Here is a 17,783-nt window from a genome sequence, read left to right as displayed (position 1 = left end):
ACTTTGATTAAAAATACCAGTTATTTATTAAAAAAATAATAAAGATAATTTATCAAAATCGAATACAAAGATAACATGAGCTTGTTCAAGAATAGATAATCTAAGAAACGTTATAAAACAAAAGATTAAAAAAGAGACAAAAATAAGAAAAGATAAACATATCAATACTAGTCCTATCCAGCTATCCTGCACTCCTTATTACACTTTCTGAAGCTTAGGCTCTTCAAAATCATGGTTTTTGTCTTTTGCACGCTTTTCTCAAAATACTAAAACAGAAGTTTCAACCGAGAAAAAAGGGATAACCTTGAAACTGCCTAAAGGACAAGGTAATTCTCTGGAGCTGCCCCACTTACCTCTGACGCTTAGGCTCCGACAGCTTGAAATCATGGTTTTTATCATCCCTATGCAATTCTCTACCTACAAAAACAGAGAAAAATAACATGAAAAACTAAACATCATGAATTATGAAATAAGTAAGAATGTTAACCTGGCTTAAATCCACCTAAAGAATCAGGTAATTACAATTAACAATAATGTACTATATTTTTTTTTCCTGAAACTAAATTATAATCCAAACATTTAAAGCTGGTGCAAAACAATAGTTTTAGAGAGCCAATCATACTTGATGATGGTGGATCCTCTATCAGTTCATCAAATGACTCGTCATATTTCAAGTAAACTGCTGTTCTTTTCACAATGAACCCATTACCAAAAAGTACAATGATATGCACTTGGTCATTAGAGTCCAGATTTGATATTATTTCCTTCCAATTTGCTTCTTCAAAGGAAGTCACTACGCCTCGCCCATAGAGTAGTGTCGTTGTCTTTGTATAGTTTGTGATCACCATGGTAATGAAAGAGTCAATATCCACATTTCCCAAATCACCTGAGGGGTGATATTCACAGCAAACAGTCATCCCTTTTAACTCATGGCTACTAACTAGAGGCACTCTAAATTTTACAGAAGCTCCTTCACCCTTGAAGCATTGCCAACAGGGATATTTGTCACCCGGGAGGACACAATCATCACCATCATCTCTGACAGTTAGTCCCTGCTTAATAACACAAGCAGAAGCTCTAATTCAACTAATAATTGTACAAGCTGGATGGTCATTTCCAATTTTACTAAAAAAATTACATAAAAAGCGAATTGTATATAGAGAAGGAGAGAACCTGTAAAATACTTTCTGAAAGAGCATTAGTGACTTGGTCATTGTTTCCAATATGAATTAGAAGATGTCTCGAACATTCGTTTGGCCTTGAGATGTCAACTTGACTATGATGATCAGCCAACACAGAAGATTCAATCTCCAAGATTTTTGAAGTATTTGGTGTCTTTGCCATGTCCCTGCTACTTATGGCACACAGGGAATCCAAGATTTTTGTAGCATCTCGATTTACCTTAGCTTCATTCTCTGATGTGCATTCTAATGAAAGGCTTTGGGGCTTTAGAAGGTTGTCATGAATCGATGAAGGACATGAGATACTGCAATTGTTTTCACATAAGAAAACTGAAGCTGGCGTGCTAGCATATCTCGGAATAAGAGAAAGAGGATTGTTCGTTGGAGACATCCTTGACCAAATGAGGGACGGAAACACATGACGTGCAAGCCCTTGGTAACCACAAACAGATATATAGCCAATGCTTTTTGATCTCGCCAAGGAAATGGGTACTTCAGTTATTCCTGTGTTATCCGCAATTAGAGTTGACAAAGAATCCATCTGCTCTATATCTTCCTCTAACTTTTCGATCATCAAACAACCAGAAAGAATGAGAGTTTTTAAGCACTTCAATTTATAAATGCTTCTTGGGAGACTACAAAGGCCAGTACAATCCTTCAAATTTATTAGATGAATTTTACCAAGATGCCCTATTGTATTATGTATCGTGGCCAAACTTGGACAATCTTTGAGGATCAACTTTTCAAGATTTGGTAGCTTTGAAAAATCAGGAGTAAACACCAGGTAAGGAGAGTGGCTAAGATTGAGGATTTTTAGATTCTCCAATAACTACAAGAAAACAACATTCAAAAGGCTATTAGAGAAACATCTTCGAAAAAGTAAAATAGATGAAAACAACATGTAAAATCATTTTTTTTAGAACAATTATCTATCTTCCAAACAATTCAATAGAAATTTACGCGCATACATAATTCATCATGATAGTGGAATGTCTAGCAAGGAGAATCGAAGAAAGTAAATGTTGAAGAAAACTCAACAGCTCTATCCAAGAATAGTCAAAGCAAGACTCATCTAGAAGCCACTAGAAAAATTCAGAAATGAAAATATATATAGAAGTTATTAAGTAGAACAAAATCTAGTAATAAATTTGGTACATACTTGGGGCTCCCTCCAGAGTCTCAGACTGCTGTATTTTAATTCAATAGCGACTAAATTATTTTGAAGGAAGTTCGCAGGGATGTATTTGAAAGGAAATTTGTGCCAACAGAGCCATTTGAGATCTCTACTAATGTGTCTATAGTCTCCATCAAGTTCCACATTAGCAAGACGAAGCAGTCTGAGTGTCTGCATCTTCTTAAATGCTTTGGTTAAAAAATAAACTTTACCATCTTGTGACAGATTCAAAGCTAGCCCCTCCACAGATTCTGTACCCTACAAATAAAGAGAATATAAGAATTTTAAGTGTCTGCTTCTAATTTGTTTGCTGAAAAGAAAAATGTACACCTATGTCACAAGCAAGTCTCTAGAACAAGTAACTAAAACAATTGGGTTTAAAAATGAGTAACTAGTGCCTTGGAGAAAATAAACGACAAATGCGCCTACTAACAAATTTCTTGTGAGAAGTTTCAAAACTACAAGGTTAATATGCCCAATGCATTATCTTCATCTGACTTCATGTTTCATTCTACGTTTTCTTACATGATGATACATGTAGCATGGAAAAGTTCTTACCATATGTTTTGATAACAGATCGATCACATCCTCCTGAAACCATAACCTACTACGCTTTCCAAATTCTTTTGGTGACTTTTCACGGATTATTTCTCTTCCCATATCTCGTAACAAATCATGCATACCAAGCTTGTTCTTCTCATCAATAGTCACGAGGCTTCTCTCCACAAGGACACTAATTCCAATGTCCGCAAAAAATCCACTGGCATTTAATATTTGTGTGACATCATTCCTATCCATTCCAATAAAGAAGCAAGAAATATCAAGGAAGATTTCCCTCTCTGTATCATCATTTAAACCATCAAAGCTTATTTTTAGCTTCTTTTGTATCTGACCATTTGGGATTTTTTTCAGTTTGTCTAGTACACTCTTCCACTTTGTCACTTCCCTATCAAACAAATAGCAGCCAAGAATTTCAAGAGCTAGTGGTAGTCCACCAGAATAAGCAACTATATTTCTAGAAAGTTCAACAAATCCTTCTCTAGGACTCGGCTGCCTAAACGCATGCCAACTGAAAAGCTCAATAGATTCATTTTCGTCCATGTTCTTTACTCTATATACATGGTCCAAATCCACGTTAAGAAATCTTAGTAAATGTACATCTCTGGTTGTGATAATTATTCTACTTCCTAGACCAAACCATTTAACACTTCCAGATAAAGCATTTAGTTGTTCCACCTTATCCACATCATCAAGCACTACAAGTGTTTGCTTTTGGCGAAGTCTTTCTTTTAGCATGTTTTTTCCTGATTCAATGCAAGGTATTGGCATCTTTGTTGTTTTACAGATTTGTGAAAGAAGTTGCTGTTGTAAGTAAACTGGACCATGATCTTGCTCCCAGACCTCCCTAATATTTGAAAGAAAACTTCTGCTCTCAAAATTTCCACCAATTTCATTGTAAATGGCCTTGGCAATTACTGTTTTGCCTAGACCACCCATCCCCCAGATCCCAAGGAGGAGAACATCATTTGGTGGATGGCTTTTTGACATTTTGATCAAATCTTGCACGCGAGAGTTTACTCCTACAGGATGGTTAGCAACGAACAAGTCTTTCTTGTCCAATATTTCACAAACATGCTCAACAATATTCATGATATCCTCACTTTCATTCCTGCATTACAAACAAATACAACGGAAAATGAGCACTGATGGTTCATATAAATCCTTGATTACGTTGAGGTGAATAACGTAATGTATATTTCATAAACCACGCATTTAGGAGAATAGAGATGACAAAACTGGAACGCAACAGAACATGCAATCAGATCCACAGAAGCACTTCTGAACATTTAAACAAATGATTGAACTTAAGGAACTAGATAGCGCAATTTGCTCCATTCAGCAATAATCATAACTCACAGAAAATTTTCATTTTGCACAATTCAACAATATTAAAGGATTCCCTCCAATCACTAGAGATAAAAATGAGAAGAGAGATGATGAGCCCCATACTAACATCCCCCCCTCTGGGGGCAAAAAAAAAAAACACATCTCTATTTTTTGTCACTTTCACCTCTTGTCATTGAAAGGGGTCCGAACCTTCGAACAATTGGCATGAAGTTTTTATTTGGCATATAATTGGATTCCTTATATTTTCTATGGATGCAGTTGAAACAACAGATTACATAGCATAAACAAAAAGCGAATGATCTTACAAGTATTAAAAACATAAAGTTTATCTCTAACTTTTATAGACGATAGGATTTGCAATACCTTAGTAATAAATCGCTACTTAAATATTAGTGCTTACTTCAAGGTGCAACTTTCAACACCAGAAAAAAGTAGCAGCGGCTATAAAAATATCATAATCGGAGAAATTTATAGTGTCATGAGAATAAAAGACATCTCAATTTGACCAAATTCAAAATAACAATTTAAAACAAAACGTAACAACATTTGTGCTTGTGAAATTGCTATACTTTTTTAAAAAATTAAAACATATTTTTGGCTAACGAATAATAATAATACACTTAATATTTGACTTCAAAAGTTTCAGTTAATCGTCAGAGCTTCACCCGAGCATATTGATTATACATATGTGAAAATATAACACCTAATCTTTGATAACGTATTGCTGTTATTTGTTAGATAAAATCTTCTCATGCACAATAATACAAGTGATTTGCTGGCCCAAAAAAAAAAGGAGTGATTAATGGTGCACCTTGGCAGCAAGAATGTCGTGTGTCTGTTTAGGCTTAGAAAAACTGAAAAGAAAAAAAAGGAAATATTTAAAAATCACCTGGAATTGAGCATGACAAACCCTGAAATGCTCCCAGCCTCACGGAGATCTGTCCTCCACCTCGGCACTTGATCTTTTGTGGGTGAACTTCTCTGTATAAGAACTTCAAGTGCTTCTCCAAAACTAGATCTTTGATTACGAACTTCGGATGGATCCACGCCATAAAACACAGGCAGAACTACCCGACCCTGTGTTCTGTGAAGCTCCATGATTTTGGAGAGCTCGTTGAGGCACCATCCAGAACCCGCATAATCTTTGGAGAAGATAATGATTGAAATTGTAGATTGTTCAATTGCCAGAGGCAATTCCATTGAGATATTATTTCCCCTAGGAAGGTCTGAATCATCTTTGAAGACAAGAATTCCCGCATTGCTCAAAGAAGAGTAGAGATGAGAAGTGAAAGATGGCCGAGTGTCTTCCCCTCTAAAACTTAAGAACACATCGTACCGGGCCCTATCAAATGATTTTTTTAGGCCAAAAACAAATGAATATTAATGTCAAAAAGTACAGATTGTAATAGCAATTTAATTTCAAGAAAAATACAACAAAATAAAATATGCACTATCGGATGATTTAGTTTCAAAAATATATACTGATTCAAAAAAAAAACACACACACACACACAAAGATCCCTACTGTTGAGGGTTTTGATTAAAAAATTAATTTTCCAAACATTTTATAATTTCAACTAACAGCAGGGAGGCAAGAGTACAATCCTTATCTATCTAGTGCTTTAACTAATCATCCAGAGGCCGTATAGTGACAGGGAATCCATGCACGACATTCAGTCCCGTGTAGTCAGCAGGTTTGTTGTTACTCCAGGGATGTAATTCAGTTAAACGTCTGTATTTCATAAATAATACTCCTCCGGTCCTAATTATAAGACCCAATTGACTTATTTGAGGAAATTAAGGAAGTAAGTTAAGTTGGTTATTTATAATAAATAAGTGTTGTCATTCCTAAAATATCCTTACTAATTAAGTATATTGGCTAAAACTATTATTATTAGAAGGATTATCTTGAAAAAAATGCATAAATATAAAAGACAAAATGGATTGGGGTCTTATAATTAGAACCAAATAAAAAGTCAAACGGGGTCTTATAATAAGGACCGGAGGAGTATTTCATATCCAAAAAAATACTTCAGGTACTAGTTGCATCATAACCTTAATAATTATCAATAATTCTTTTTGTATCTGAAAGTAGACACTTAATCTTCCAATGAATCCTAATTTATAAATTTGAAAATATATAAAATTAATTGTGAATTTTTAAAGTTAGATTACTTTGCTACCTATAAACTTTGGAACAGTTTTAGCAAGTCACTTTGCTGCCTAGATGTTCATGGCACGGAACCTCTCCTATTCTTTCCAATCCTGTTCCCCAATCGTGACCGTTAATTTTATCCAAGGGCTTAAACCAACTCACTTATCATAGCATCATCCTTCTGCATAGTTTTTTTCAGACTTGGAGGCGCTCGCGATTTAGCCCTTCGATTTTATTATGTATCAGCATTACAGCAATATATGCCTGGACATCTAAGGATCACTTTAGCTTCTAGGATTTAAGATATATTGGGTTAGGTTTAGATATATGCTTGGGCGTCTAAGGACCACTTACTTAGTTTCATGTTCTATGTAGAGACATATAAATATATATATATATATATATCTATAGACACACACACATATACACGTATACATAATATTAGATATTGACAAAAAAATATTATATATATTTATAAATTTTAGTTTTTCAGTTTGAAACTGTAATTTTTTTCATTAACGGAATCAATAACGGAACATCGAAATAATCGAAATGAAAAACTGAACATGCCTTCGGTATGGTTTCGTGATCAGATATGTTTCGGTTTTGCTTTCCCCTGCCCAAGACGTAAGCGCTAGTTCTTTAATTTTATATAAAATTTTAATTTAGTTTAAGAACTAAGTAACGATCGGGTATTGTTTTTTCAATTTAGTATATTGCTATTAAACAAGCTTAAATTTAAATTCTTAAACTACATATTCATTTTAATTTATATGTTTATTACATTCATTTGAAATTATTAATTGATATTAAGAGAAGAAAAGGAAAATTATTTCCTAAATTAAATTCAAGAATTAATTATTTTCACTAATTCCCACATCACTGTTTGCATAAATTTATTTATCAAATTCATGTTAAGACTTAAGATAACGTAAATTTATAGGTCGTTGGCAAACCAAAAAGAAGCGTAAATTAATAACTTGATCAATATTTATAATTTAAATAGAATGAATTAAATAAGTGTAAGTATTTATCATTAAGGTTTTTAAAAATAATAAACTACTAAAGTTGGATCTTGGAATAGTTTTTTCTTTAAAAAAGTATCGTTTTTGCAAATAAAAATTAAAAGAATAATGACAACATTTTAGGTGTAAATGTTTATTAATAGACTAAAGTATACATTTGATCATCCATCTTTAGAAAATATATTTTTAGTTTTTTTAATCATAAAACTGTTAATTTTAAATGATGAGTTTTTGTAACTTGTGATTACTTTGAAAATTAAACTTAATATGTTAGTGCTCGTTTGTATTAGTGCTCGTTTGTATTAACGGTGAACAATTATGATTTTACATAATTATAAATTTTATAAGTAACATTGGTTAATCGTGATTTCTGTTTGGATTCTTTTTTATAAGTGATTTTAAGAATTATGATTATATTTGGTTTTTATTTACTAAAATTGCTTATAGATGTATAGGGTATGAAGTTAATATTTCAGGAGAGATTTTTGGATGAGTGTGGGAGGATAGATTGGAGAAAATTTAGTTGCTGAAGATTGATCGGGATTTTTCAAATGTATAAGCTACTCTTTGTTACTTATCCTAAAAATACAGTAGAAGGGTAAAACCATGATTTATCGAGATTTTATAAAAATTACATAAATAAGACAAACATGCTTTATAATCACTTATTTGAATTTAAACGGACTTATTTAAGATCCTAATACTTAACTAAACAGACTCTTAGTATTTAAGAATGTTTTACCAATCTTCAAGATATCAATATCATCACTTTTTGTTAACAATTTTAAGTTTAAAAAATAAAAATATACTTTTTAAAATTAAGAAATCAAACTGAAATCTTATTTAAAATTAAAAAACTAAAAATATACTCCGATCTTATTAATTTATTTATTGGAGGGAAAATAAAAACATTACCCATAACGCAGCATCAGCTCCTGCGGCCGCATCCCCATTCGTGGCGACGGCAGCCGCGGTGGCCCCCCCTGCTCAAGACGACAGAAGTAATGGAATTCATTACCCTTCACAGCTGGTGGATCTGTACGGTCCATTTTTTATCTTTACGCCTGCAAGAATCAATTATTTTCAATTTTATTTTATGTTCTTTTGCTTAATTTTAAAAATGGAAAAGAGGACGTCACTGTTTTGCCTTGTTAAAAAAAAAAAAGTTAAAATGTAAATTTCTCTCCAACATTTTGGCTTAGGGCTGAAAATTTTTTATTATAATTTATTCTAAAAATTTAAAATCATAACAATATTAATTTCTATAATAAAAATATTAATAATCAATCTCACTGTTTTAATAATAAATATTAATTTTTAATAATAAAAGAAAATTGACACTATCTTAAATTTTATAAGTAAATTTATATTAAAAAAACTTTTGAATCTTGGCTTTAAAATAAAAACTAGGGCACTCAAATTCACATCTTACCGGAAAAGAAAAAACTAATGTCATAGAGAAATCAGCAATTCCTCGATCAATTCTCAGAATAATTGGTTATATGCATCTTTTCTCTTTTTCCTGAAAGAAATGCATGCGTTGGAATTAAAACAGCATAACCTAGAAAAGACAGAAGAACAAATGATGCAAATCAAACATAAAGATGAAAGCAAGAGATTAGAACGAAGAGCTGGGAAGGATGAGGGATTAACTTATTTACCAGAGTGATCGGAGGAAGAAGAAAGAGATATGAGAGGCTTTGGCTGCTTCTAAATCTCACCCCTTCAGAATTTTCCCCAGAAATGTCTGAAATGATGAAGGCTTAGAGAGAGTAGCGACGCGGCCAGGAAAGTAAAGCTTTTTCTTTTCAATAAAGTCTTGCGAGGTTGAAAAAGGAGACAAGTGCGCTAGCAATAAAGGAAGGAAATAGAGGAGGCGATGGAAGGACGAGGGGAAATGACGCTTTGGGACGAAAGGGCGCGCGTGGCGCATCAGAGACGGGTAATGATAAAAGTAGTTTTTAAAATGCCGTTCACACTGATAAAACAATAACGATTTTTAATCCAGAAAGCTAATTTGCTTAAATATTTTTACTGAAATTTTTCAAATTTTTCTTAAAATTCATTTATATTTTAGGAGCTTAGTTTCAAAGCCTTCTATAATCTATTATAAATTTAGGATTTTGCCAAAAAGGTTATAAATTAAGGAAAGGATTAATATAATATTTGATTTACCCTTATTTTGATTTTGGTTCTTCAAATTTTAAATCATAGTTTTTTGCCCCTAAAAGAAAAAAATGATTTAGATTTTTATTAAATTATAGAGACCAATATTTTAAATGGAAAGAAACTTAACAGACCAAAATCTATATTTTAAAACTTAAAGGATTAGAACCTAAATAAAAACAAATTTAAAGAACTAAAAATTATATTTACACAAAAGTAAACATCAAGTTTGTGCAGCTTCGTCGATAAATTAGTAATGCTGTGTTTGGTACATGGGAGTGGCAACTAGAAAAATGAAACTTGAATTAGAATCCATCTTTTGGGCCTATTTGCCTTTGGTGTCCCTGGATCTATTCCTTCGTATAATCTAATTCTTTCATATCACCTTGAAATCAATTCCACCATTCCCCAGGGAACTGGCCAGAGCGTATTATAAACGGATGTGCTAAGTTCATGCCTCTTCAGTAGGGAATACATACATGAATATATACATGTGTGGTAAAAGTCTCTTAAGCCATATTTTAAAAATTTTTAAACAAACTAAACCAAAAAAGAAAAACGGAAAAAAAGGGTTGAGTGCTTCAATAACTCAGATTTAAGTCAACAAGAAGTTGTATCTACTATATTTGGATGAATTCTCAAACATAATATTAACATGTACATGTATTTAATTTAATTGTATAAAATAAAACACGTATATAGCTCAAAGAGGGAAAGAAATGCTTGACCACAATGGAAGTAAAATATAAATGACTACGCCTGAGCTTCCAAGATACGGTGCCTTCTTTTCAATATTAAAGTCTGATTAATTTTCTTGAAAAATTAAATTTAACAGAGCACAACTTTACAACCTGAAGTTTCACATATTTTAAAATAATACTTTAATAATTTCTTTTAATAAAGTCGTACTCCTTGGTTGTCTCGTCTTTATGCCTGTTGTCCTTGTGGGGCAATGCACACATCCAATACACTATTCTGGCGGAATGAAAACAAAAAAAAAAGACATCCAATGCACTATCGTGCCCATTAAGAAAATATTAAGTTAAAGACTATGAATGAATTTAAGACTATGAATAAATTAATTTTTAAATTACTACCTCCGGTCCTAATTATAAAACCCAGTTGACTAATTTGAGGAGATCAAGGAAAGAAGTTAAATTAGTTATTTGTAATAGATAGATAGTGTCTTTCCTAAAATAACCTTGCTAATCAACTATATTGATTAGGACTACAATTATTAGAGGGACTATCTTAGAAAAAAATACATAAATATGAGAGACAAAGTGGATTGGGGTCTTATAATTAGGATCAAAATAAAAGTCAAACAGGGTCTTATATTAAGGACCGGAGGTAGTACATTTCATGATCAGGGTTCAAGAAACCAGACTGGTTATTAAACTGATTAAGGTAGCAAGTCGTGATTTATAAAATATAATTTAAATAAAAGTTTGAGATATACTCTCTCTGTTTCTTATTATAAGAGACGAATTACCGAATTACATTAATAAAAAAAGCAGTTAAAATTAGTTAAGAATAATCAATGTATAAAAAATATAATTTTTTTTCAAAAATATCCTCATTAATAAGGAGAGAGAGTATGAGAGAGAACAATTAAATTATTAAAAGAGAGAGAAGTGAGAGGGAGAGAGAGTGTGAGTTATGGATAATAAATATGAGTAAAATAGGAAATCAACACAAAAAAGTAAAAACAACTTTTAAATATCTCTTATATACAGAAACATATTATAAATATCAAATATCTCTATATTGAGGGAGTATTGTATTAAAAAATAGAAATAAGATACGCAAATATCGTGGGTTGTGATCAACCAGCACGCTTTTGCTCCTCCGGGCTCCGTGCGTGATAGTTACATAGAAAAATGTGCAGGGCATTGCCAACACTATTTTAATATTTGCATGGGGACTCATAAAGCTTTGGAAAACGTAGAGAAAGAGATCCTCCAAAGCCACCAGCCACCTAACACGCGTTTTGCCGGCTATCCTTAATGCATAAGGCAGCTTTTTGCCCTTTTTTTTTTTTTTAATCCTTCTTTGCGAATTGGAATTTTGAACTTCCGTGTCGGCTATTCTTTACTCCCGCGTTCAGTCGCCCGAAACTTCTCCCTTTTTTTTTTTTTTTTGAGCAAAGAAACTTCTCCGTCTGTTTCCTGGTTTTTTCCTCTCAGCTTGAAGAGCAAAAAACGAAGGTATAGTCGTCCCTCTTTTCAGGTTATCATTTTCCTCTTCTTCTTATTAAAAAAAAATTCCTGCACTTTTTTTTTTAGTTAAGATTTTACCGTCATTTTTACTATAATTTTTTTTTTAATAACATCTTCTTTACCATTCTTCTTGCCTTCTTCCCCTCTGTTCTTCTTTCTTCTCTCTTCAGATGAGCCTTTTGTTTTTTTTTCCCTCAGATTTTTGGCGTGATTTTCGGTCAAAATTTACTTCTGAAAAAGTTGCTAGACAAATTTAAAAACTTTCTTCGGTTAAAATAAAAAGCAACATCTTTATGATATGAAAATGAGAAAGATAAGCAATATTTGCAATGAAAGATATGAATAAGATAAGAGAGAAATTGAGAGAAAGTGGAGTGTATTTTTATTCATTTGGATCATCAAAATATACATTACATAGCCTTCTATTTATAGACTACAAAACTCAACCAAGAGTTACATAAAATAAATAACAATATTAATTCACGTAAGTGTGGTACATGTAACCTTTAAGTTATGGAATAAAAACTCCTAAAAACTATTCAATGGAGAGGTTATAGAGTGTAGAATATGAAAGGTCAAGAGTTGAGAGAATTTATAGATATCCACATATTCTAATATTTATAACAATTATACAATTATAAATGGGACGCGCTACTGGGGATTTAAAAGGGAAAAAAAAAAGCAGGTGCTTATCTGACCCAGATTGAAAGCACATAAAGCTAAGTTCATAAAGGCAAATTTTTTTTAAAATACAAATTTTATAGAGACAAATTAAATCTAACAGCAATATGCAAAATACAACGGTGAGTATGAGTTGAAATTAGGGTTATTCAACTTGTTTTATTCTGATCGTCCGTCAAGACTGAGATGAGACAAAAATAAAATTTCAAGATGGGACATAAGGCATTTTTTAGAATAATTACTTATTAATAATTATTATTAGATTATTTAATTCACTTATTAATTATTATTATTCTTTTGATGGTGATTTTTTAGTCTTAAACTTCAGTGTCATCTTAATAAAATCTTCTTAATATTTTTTACGATGTTACCTTTGCACTTTTTTTTAATCATATAATTGGACTTTTAATATAAGATTTTTTGATATTAACTCAATAAAAAAACCAACATTACAATTAAAAAAAAAACGAAAGCCCAGAATTTCATGACGTCCTTTGTTTATGAGATGGGCTTGTCCCTCGTGAGCGCTCCCAATTGAAAGATTTTGGGGTATTTGCCTAGTTCTAAAATTCTAAAAGTATTTTTTAAAAATATTTTTTCGTAAATCAAAATAAATTTTTTTACATATTTATTTTATATACCATAAGAATATATTTTTTTTTTTACCAGAGACCATAAGAATACTTTTAAAATATAGTTCTGTATCTACCCAAATATCCCATTTGTCTTTTGAGCTTTAAATTTTTGCAGAGGATCAACAGTACACTGATTCTGAAAGACTATGCCATTTTAAAAGCCAATATTTGTTTTGTGAAATTCATTGAAGTTACGTTATACTTTTAATAAAATATCGGGAGTTCACAATTGCTTGGGTACTTGAAATTGGATTTGTTAAAAAAAAAAAAGAAAATAAATCTATGAGTAATCTAACAACAAAATAGAGTTATTAAAGTATAAATGTGATGGACTCCTTTTTTCTTTTTTGTATTGAAAATAATGCCGTTTCAGGCTTAACAAAGAAACAGAAAAATATAAAAATACAACCTCGTCGTTTATTAGTCTAAACAACCAACCTAAATTGAATTTTAATGCCATGCAATTATTCTCGATTCCTCAGGACTTACATAGGTTTTTTCTCTTGTTGGTTTTGCGAAACCTCCAAAGTCACCATTGCGACTGATCAGAGCAAGAGATGGAAGCTACTTTATGCATTGAAGTTACGGCAGTCAAAATACCTTTACCAATCTTCATTGTTGAGCCAGTCAGAGGGCGTCTCCTTGGTGGTCGTACCAGGATTTTATACTTCAACTTATAAAAACAGTCTCTGTGAAAGTTCTCTTAAGTCCAATTTTTTCAACTTTTTTTTCTTTTCAAAACAATAATTTTAAAGCTGGCAATGTGTATTCTAGCCACAACTTCAATTCACATACTCCAGGGAAACACGTGCCTCTGTTTTTCTTTTCCCCCTTTCAGAAGATGATAGGTCCCCTTGTTTTTAACATAAAAATCTTTTACGAATGTTTCATAATGTAACACGTTTTGTTTATAAAATTAATCAATTGGCCTAACATTTCTATTAATTATAAAAATTCCTAGATGATTAATTAAATTACATTAACTAATAATTTTTTTGAGAGTAATTCTGAAGTTTTATTAAAAAAATAACTAATTTTCTTAACTTAGATAAAGTCTACTTTAGATAATTAAAGTTTACTATTAATGCCGTGTTCCCTTCTGAATATGAAATGTTAGGATTGATTTTTAAGTTTTGGTGTGTATAAGGTCATGCCATTATTGCTACAGAATTAAGAGCAGATCGATGTCTAAATAAACCAAACCTACTCATATTTCAATTAATCACCGCTTAAAAATTAGCCCTGCCTCAGGGTGCAACTTACTTTCAACACCAGAAAAATATTGCAGCGCTATAAAAAAAATAATTTGAACAATTTACAGTGTCATGAGAACAAAAGACATGTCAATTTGACGGAACCAGTTTCGGTGCTCATCCATTTGATGAGTACCATAAGCTCATCAAATCTGAATAGTCTATATCTCATTTGAATGGTTCAGATTTAAAGTCTTTAATTAATTATTTCTAAATAGAAAAAACTATTTTTTGAAAGAATGTCCATATCTCATTTGGGTAGTTTAGATTTGATTTCTTTTTTTATTTTTATTTATTCAAAATAATTATTTTAATATGTATAGAATCTACAATAGTGATGATCTCTTCACTATCATTCTTTCAACAAATAGTATTTTCTATTTAAAAATAATTAATTAAAGATTTTAAATCTGGACCATTCAAATAAGATATAGACCGTTCAGATTTGATGAGCTTATGGTACTCATCAAAGAGATGAGTACGGAAACTGGTTTCCAATTTGACCAAATTCAAAGCGATAATTTAAAAGAAAAACATGATATCATTTGTTCTTGCGAATTCGCTAAAACAAAGAAAAAGTGAAACAATTTTTGGCTAACTAATAGCAGACTCAATATTTGACTTCAAAACTTTCACTTACTTGTCAGAACTTCATCCCAGCTCATTGATTACGTGCTCGCGCGTGCGTGTACGGATATGTATGAACGTAAATCTCATATGCACTGTTACAAGTGATTTGCTAGCAAAAAAACAAAACAAAAAGGTACGTGAAGCTGGTGCACATTGCAGCAAGAATCTATTGTTGGTGTCTGTTTAGGTTTAGCAAAATTGAAAGGAGATTAAGAAAACAAGATATTTGAAAATTACCTGGAATTAAGCACAACAAACCCTGCAATACCCCCAGCTTCTCGGAGATCCGTCCTCCACCTCAACACTTCATCTTTCTGTGGGTGAACTTCATTTTATAAGACCTCGAAATGCTTCTCCAAAACCAGAGTGTCGATTACAAACTTTCGACAGATCATCTTTGAAAACAACAATTCTAGCATTGACTAAAAAGGAGTAGAGATGAGATGTGAAAGATGCCCGAGTGTCATTGCCTCTTAACCTTAGCAACACACTGTACCGACCCTTATCAAATGATTTGTTTTTTCCCAGAATCGAATGAATAAGTTCTCGTCCAGTTTTATATATAAGCTTCAAATAAACTAACAATTAAAATTAGTTAAAAATAATAAGTAGGTCAGAAGTATAATTTCTTTTCCAAATTTGCTCTTATTCATTAAGAGAGTAAATGAGAGAGACATTAAATAAAAAAGTAATAAAAGAGAATATATTGGAGTAATATTAATCTAAGAAAGGGGCACTAAATACAGTCAATTAAGGTAAAATAGAAAAAAAAAGTAATAAATGCTTAGACAAACTAAAAAATAAAGCTTATATTTTGGATCAAACCCCTCTCTAAAAGTGAAGCTTATATATAGGACCGGAGAGAGTATATAATTGCAATTTTATTTGAAGAAAATAAGAACAAAGTAAAATATTGTAAATATTAGTAATTAGTATGGTGAAAATAAAAAATCTAATGTTATAAAAAAATGTGTCAATAATATTGTGTTTTTTAATTTATCCTATTGTTATTAAATAAATTTAAATTTTAAAACTGCGTACTCATTGTGATGTTTATCACATTCGTATTAATTCATTAACTGATATTAATAAATACTTTAATATAAAATATAATAAGAAAAAATGGAGCTGGTAAAAAAAAAGAAATTATGGAAATTATTTCCTAGTTGAAGTTCAAAAATTATTTATTGCCAATAGCTCTGAATTTTTTTTTTTGGCCTGAGTCAATAACTCTGAATTTATTGTTTATAAAATAAAGTTATTTGTTAAATTACGAGTATTTATATTTGTTAAATCAGCTAATCCTTAATGCACAAGGCAGCTTTTGTTCAGCTTTCTTTTCGAATTGGAATCTCGAACCTCCGTGGCGGCTATTCTTTACTCCCCTGTTCAGACGCCCGAAACTTCTCCCTCTATTTCCTGCTTTTTTCCTCTCAGCTTGAAGAGCCCAAAACGAAGGTAAGGTCCTCCCTCTTTTGGGACTATCATTTTCCTCTTATTTAAAAAAAAAAAAACTCCTCCACTTTATTTTTTGTTAAGATTTTTCTGTCATTTTTACTATATATATATATATTTTACATCTTCTTTACTATTCTTCGTATCATCTTACTCTCTATTCTTCTTTCTTCTCTCTTCTCTCTTCAGATGACCGTCTTTTTTTTTTAAAAAAAAAAGAAGGATTTTTGGGGCGATTTTCCCTGTTAAAAAAAAAAAAGTAAACCAATTAACCATTCAACCCAACGGGTTATTTCGGTTGGCCTTAGACTGCACCGGTTCATAACAGCTCATTTTGGGCTAATTTTCTGCCGATTCAAAAGCTAAATCGGACAGAACAAATGGCCGATTCATTAGTGGCAGTTTTCAATCGCTCAGTTTTTTAACCTTGCTCATAATTTACTTCTTAAAAAATTGTTAGACAAATTAAACAACTTTTTTGGGTTAAAAAATAAAAAGCAACATCTTTATGCAATTATAAATGGCAAAAAAAGCAGGTGCTTATCTGACTCAGAATCAAAGCACATATAGCTAAGTTCATAGAGGCGATTTTTTTTCATTCAAATTTCATAGAGGCAAATTAAATTTAACAGCAATATAATAAACACAACGGTTAGTATGGGTTGAAAGTAGGGTTAACAAAAATAAAACTTCAAGATGGGACAAAATAGTTTCTGAGACGGATCCTAAGATATTTTCTTTTTTAAAAAAATAATTATTTATTAATAATTATTATTAGATTATTCAATTCACTTATTAATAATTATTATTTTTTTATGGTGATTTTTTTGTCTTAAGCTGCAGTGTCATGTCAACAAAATCTTCTTAACATTTTTTACTGTATTGCTTTTATACCGTTTTTTAATCATATAATTGAGTTTTAATATAATATTTTTTGATATTTTTATCTTTAAAAACCTAATAAAAAGCAAACATTACAACATAAAAACAAAAGAAAAACCAAAGCCCAAAATTGCAATGGTTTATTTGAAAAGAAAATGAGACGGGACTGGAAACGGAATTGGCTTGTCCCATTTTTATCTCGTGATGAACGGCCCCAATTGAAAGTTTTTGTCTTTTGGACTTTAAATTTTGCAGAGGAACAACACTGATTCTGAAAGATTATGCCATTTTAAGCAATTTTTGTTTTGTGAAATTCATTGAAGTTACAATATACTACCTCCGGTTCTATTTATAATATTTTGTTTGCACTTTATAAACAAAGTTTTATAAACAGAATCGGAGGTAATACTTGTCATTCA

General features: G+C 31.3%; 1 protein-coding gene across 1 annotated transcript in view; it reads right to left on the bottom strand.

Annotated features, from left to right (window-relative positions):
- The window catches only part of LOC114711103 (uncharacterized), a 107,177-nt gene that overhangs the window by 5,677 nt on the left and 83,717 nt on the right, over positions 1-17,783 (bottom strand). The window contains 6 exon segments of the mRNA XM_028895454.1: positions 354-417; positions 623-1,052; positions 1,174-2,010; positions 2,341-2,613; positions 2,914-4,024; positions 5,153-5,605. Coding sequence (XP_028751287.1) covers positions 354-417; positions 623-1,052; positions 1,174-2,010; positions 2,341-2,613; positions 2,914-4,024; positions 5,153-5,605 — 3,168 coding nt within the window.

This window comes from Neltuma alba, unplaced genomic scaffold (assembly GCF_004799145.2).
Source record: "Neltuma alba isolate B1F8T4 unplaced genomic scaffold, ASM479914v2 tig00011277_pilon, whole genome shotgun sequence".
Classification (NCBI taxonomy): domain Eukaryota; kingdom Viridiplantae; phylum Streptophyta; class Magnoliopsida; order Fabales; family Fabaceae; genus Neltuma; species Neltuma alba.
This window is presented reverse-complemented; position numbering and strand designations above follow the sequence as displayed.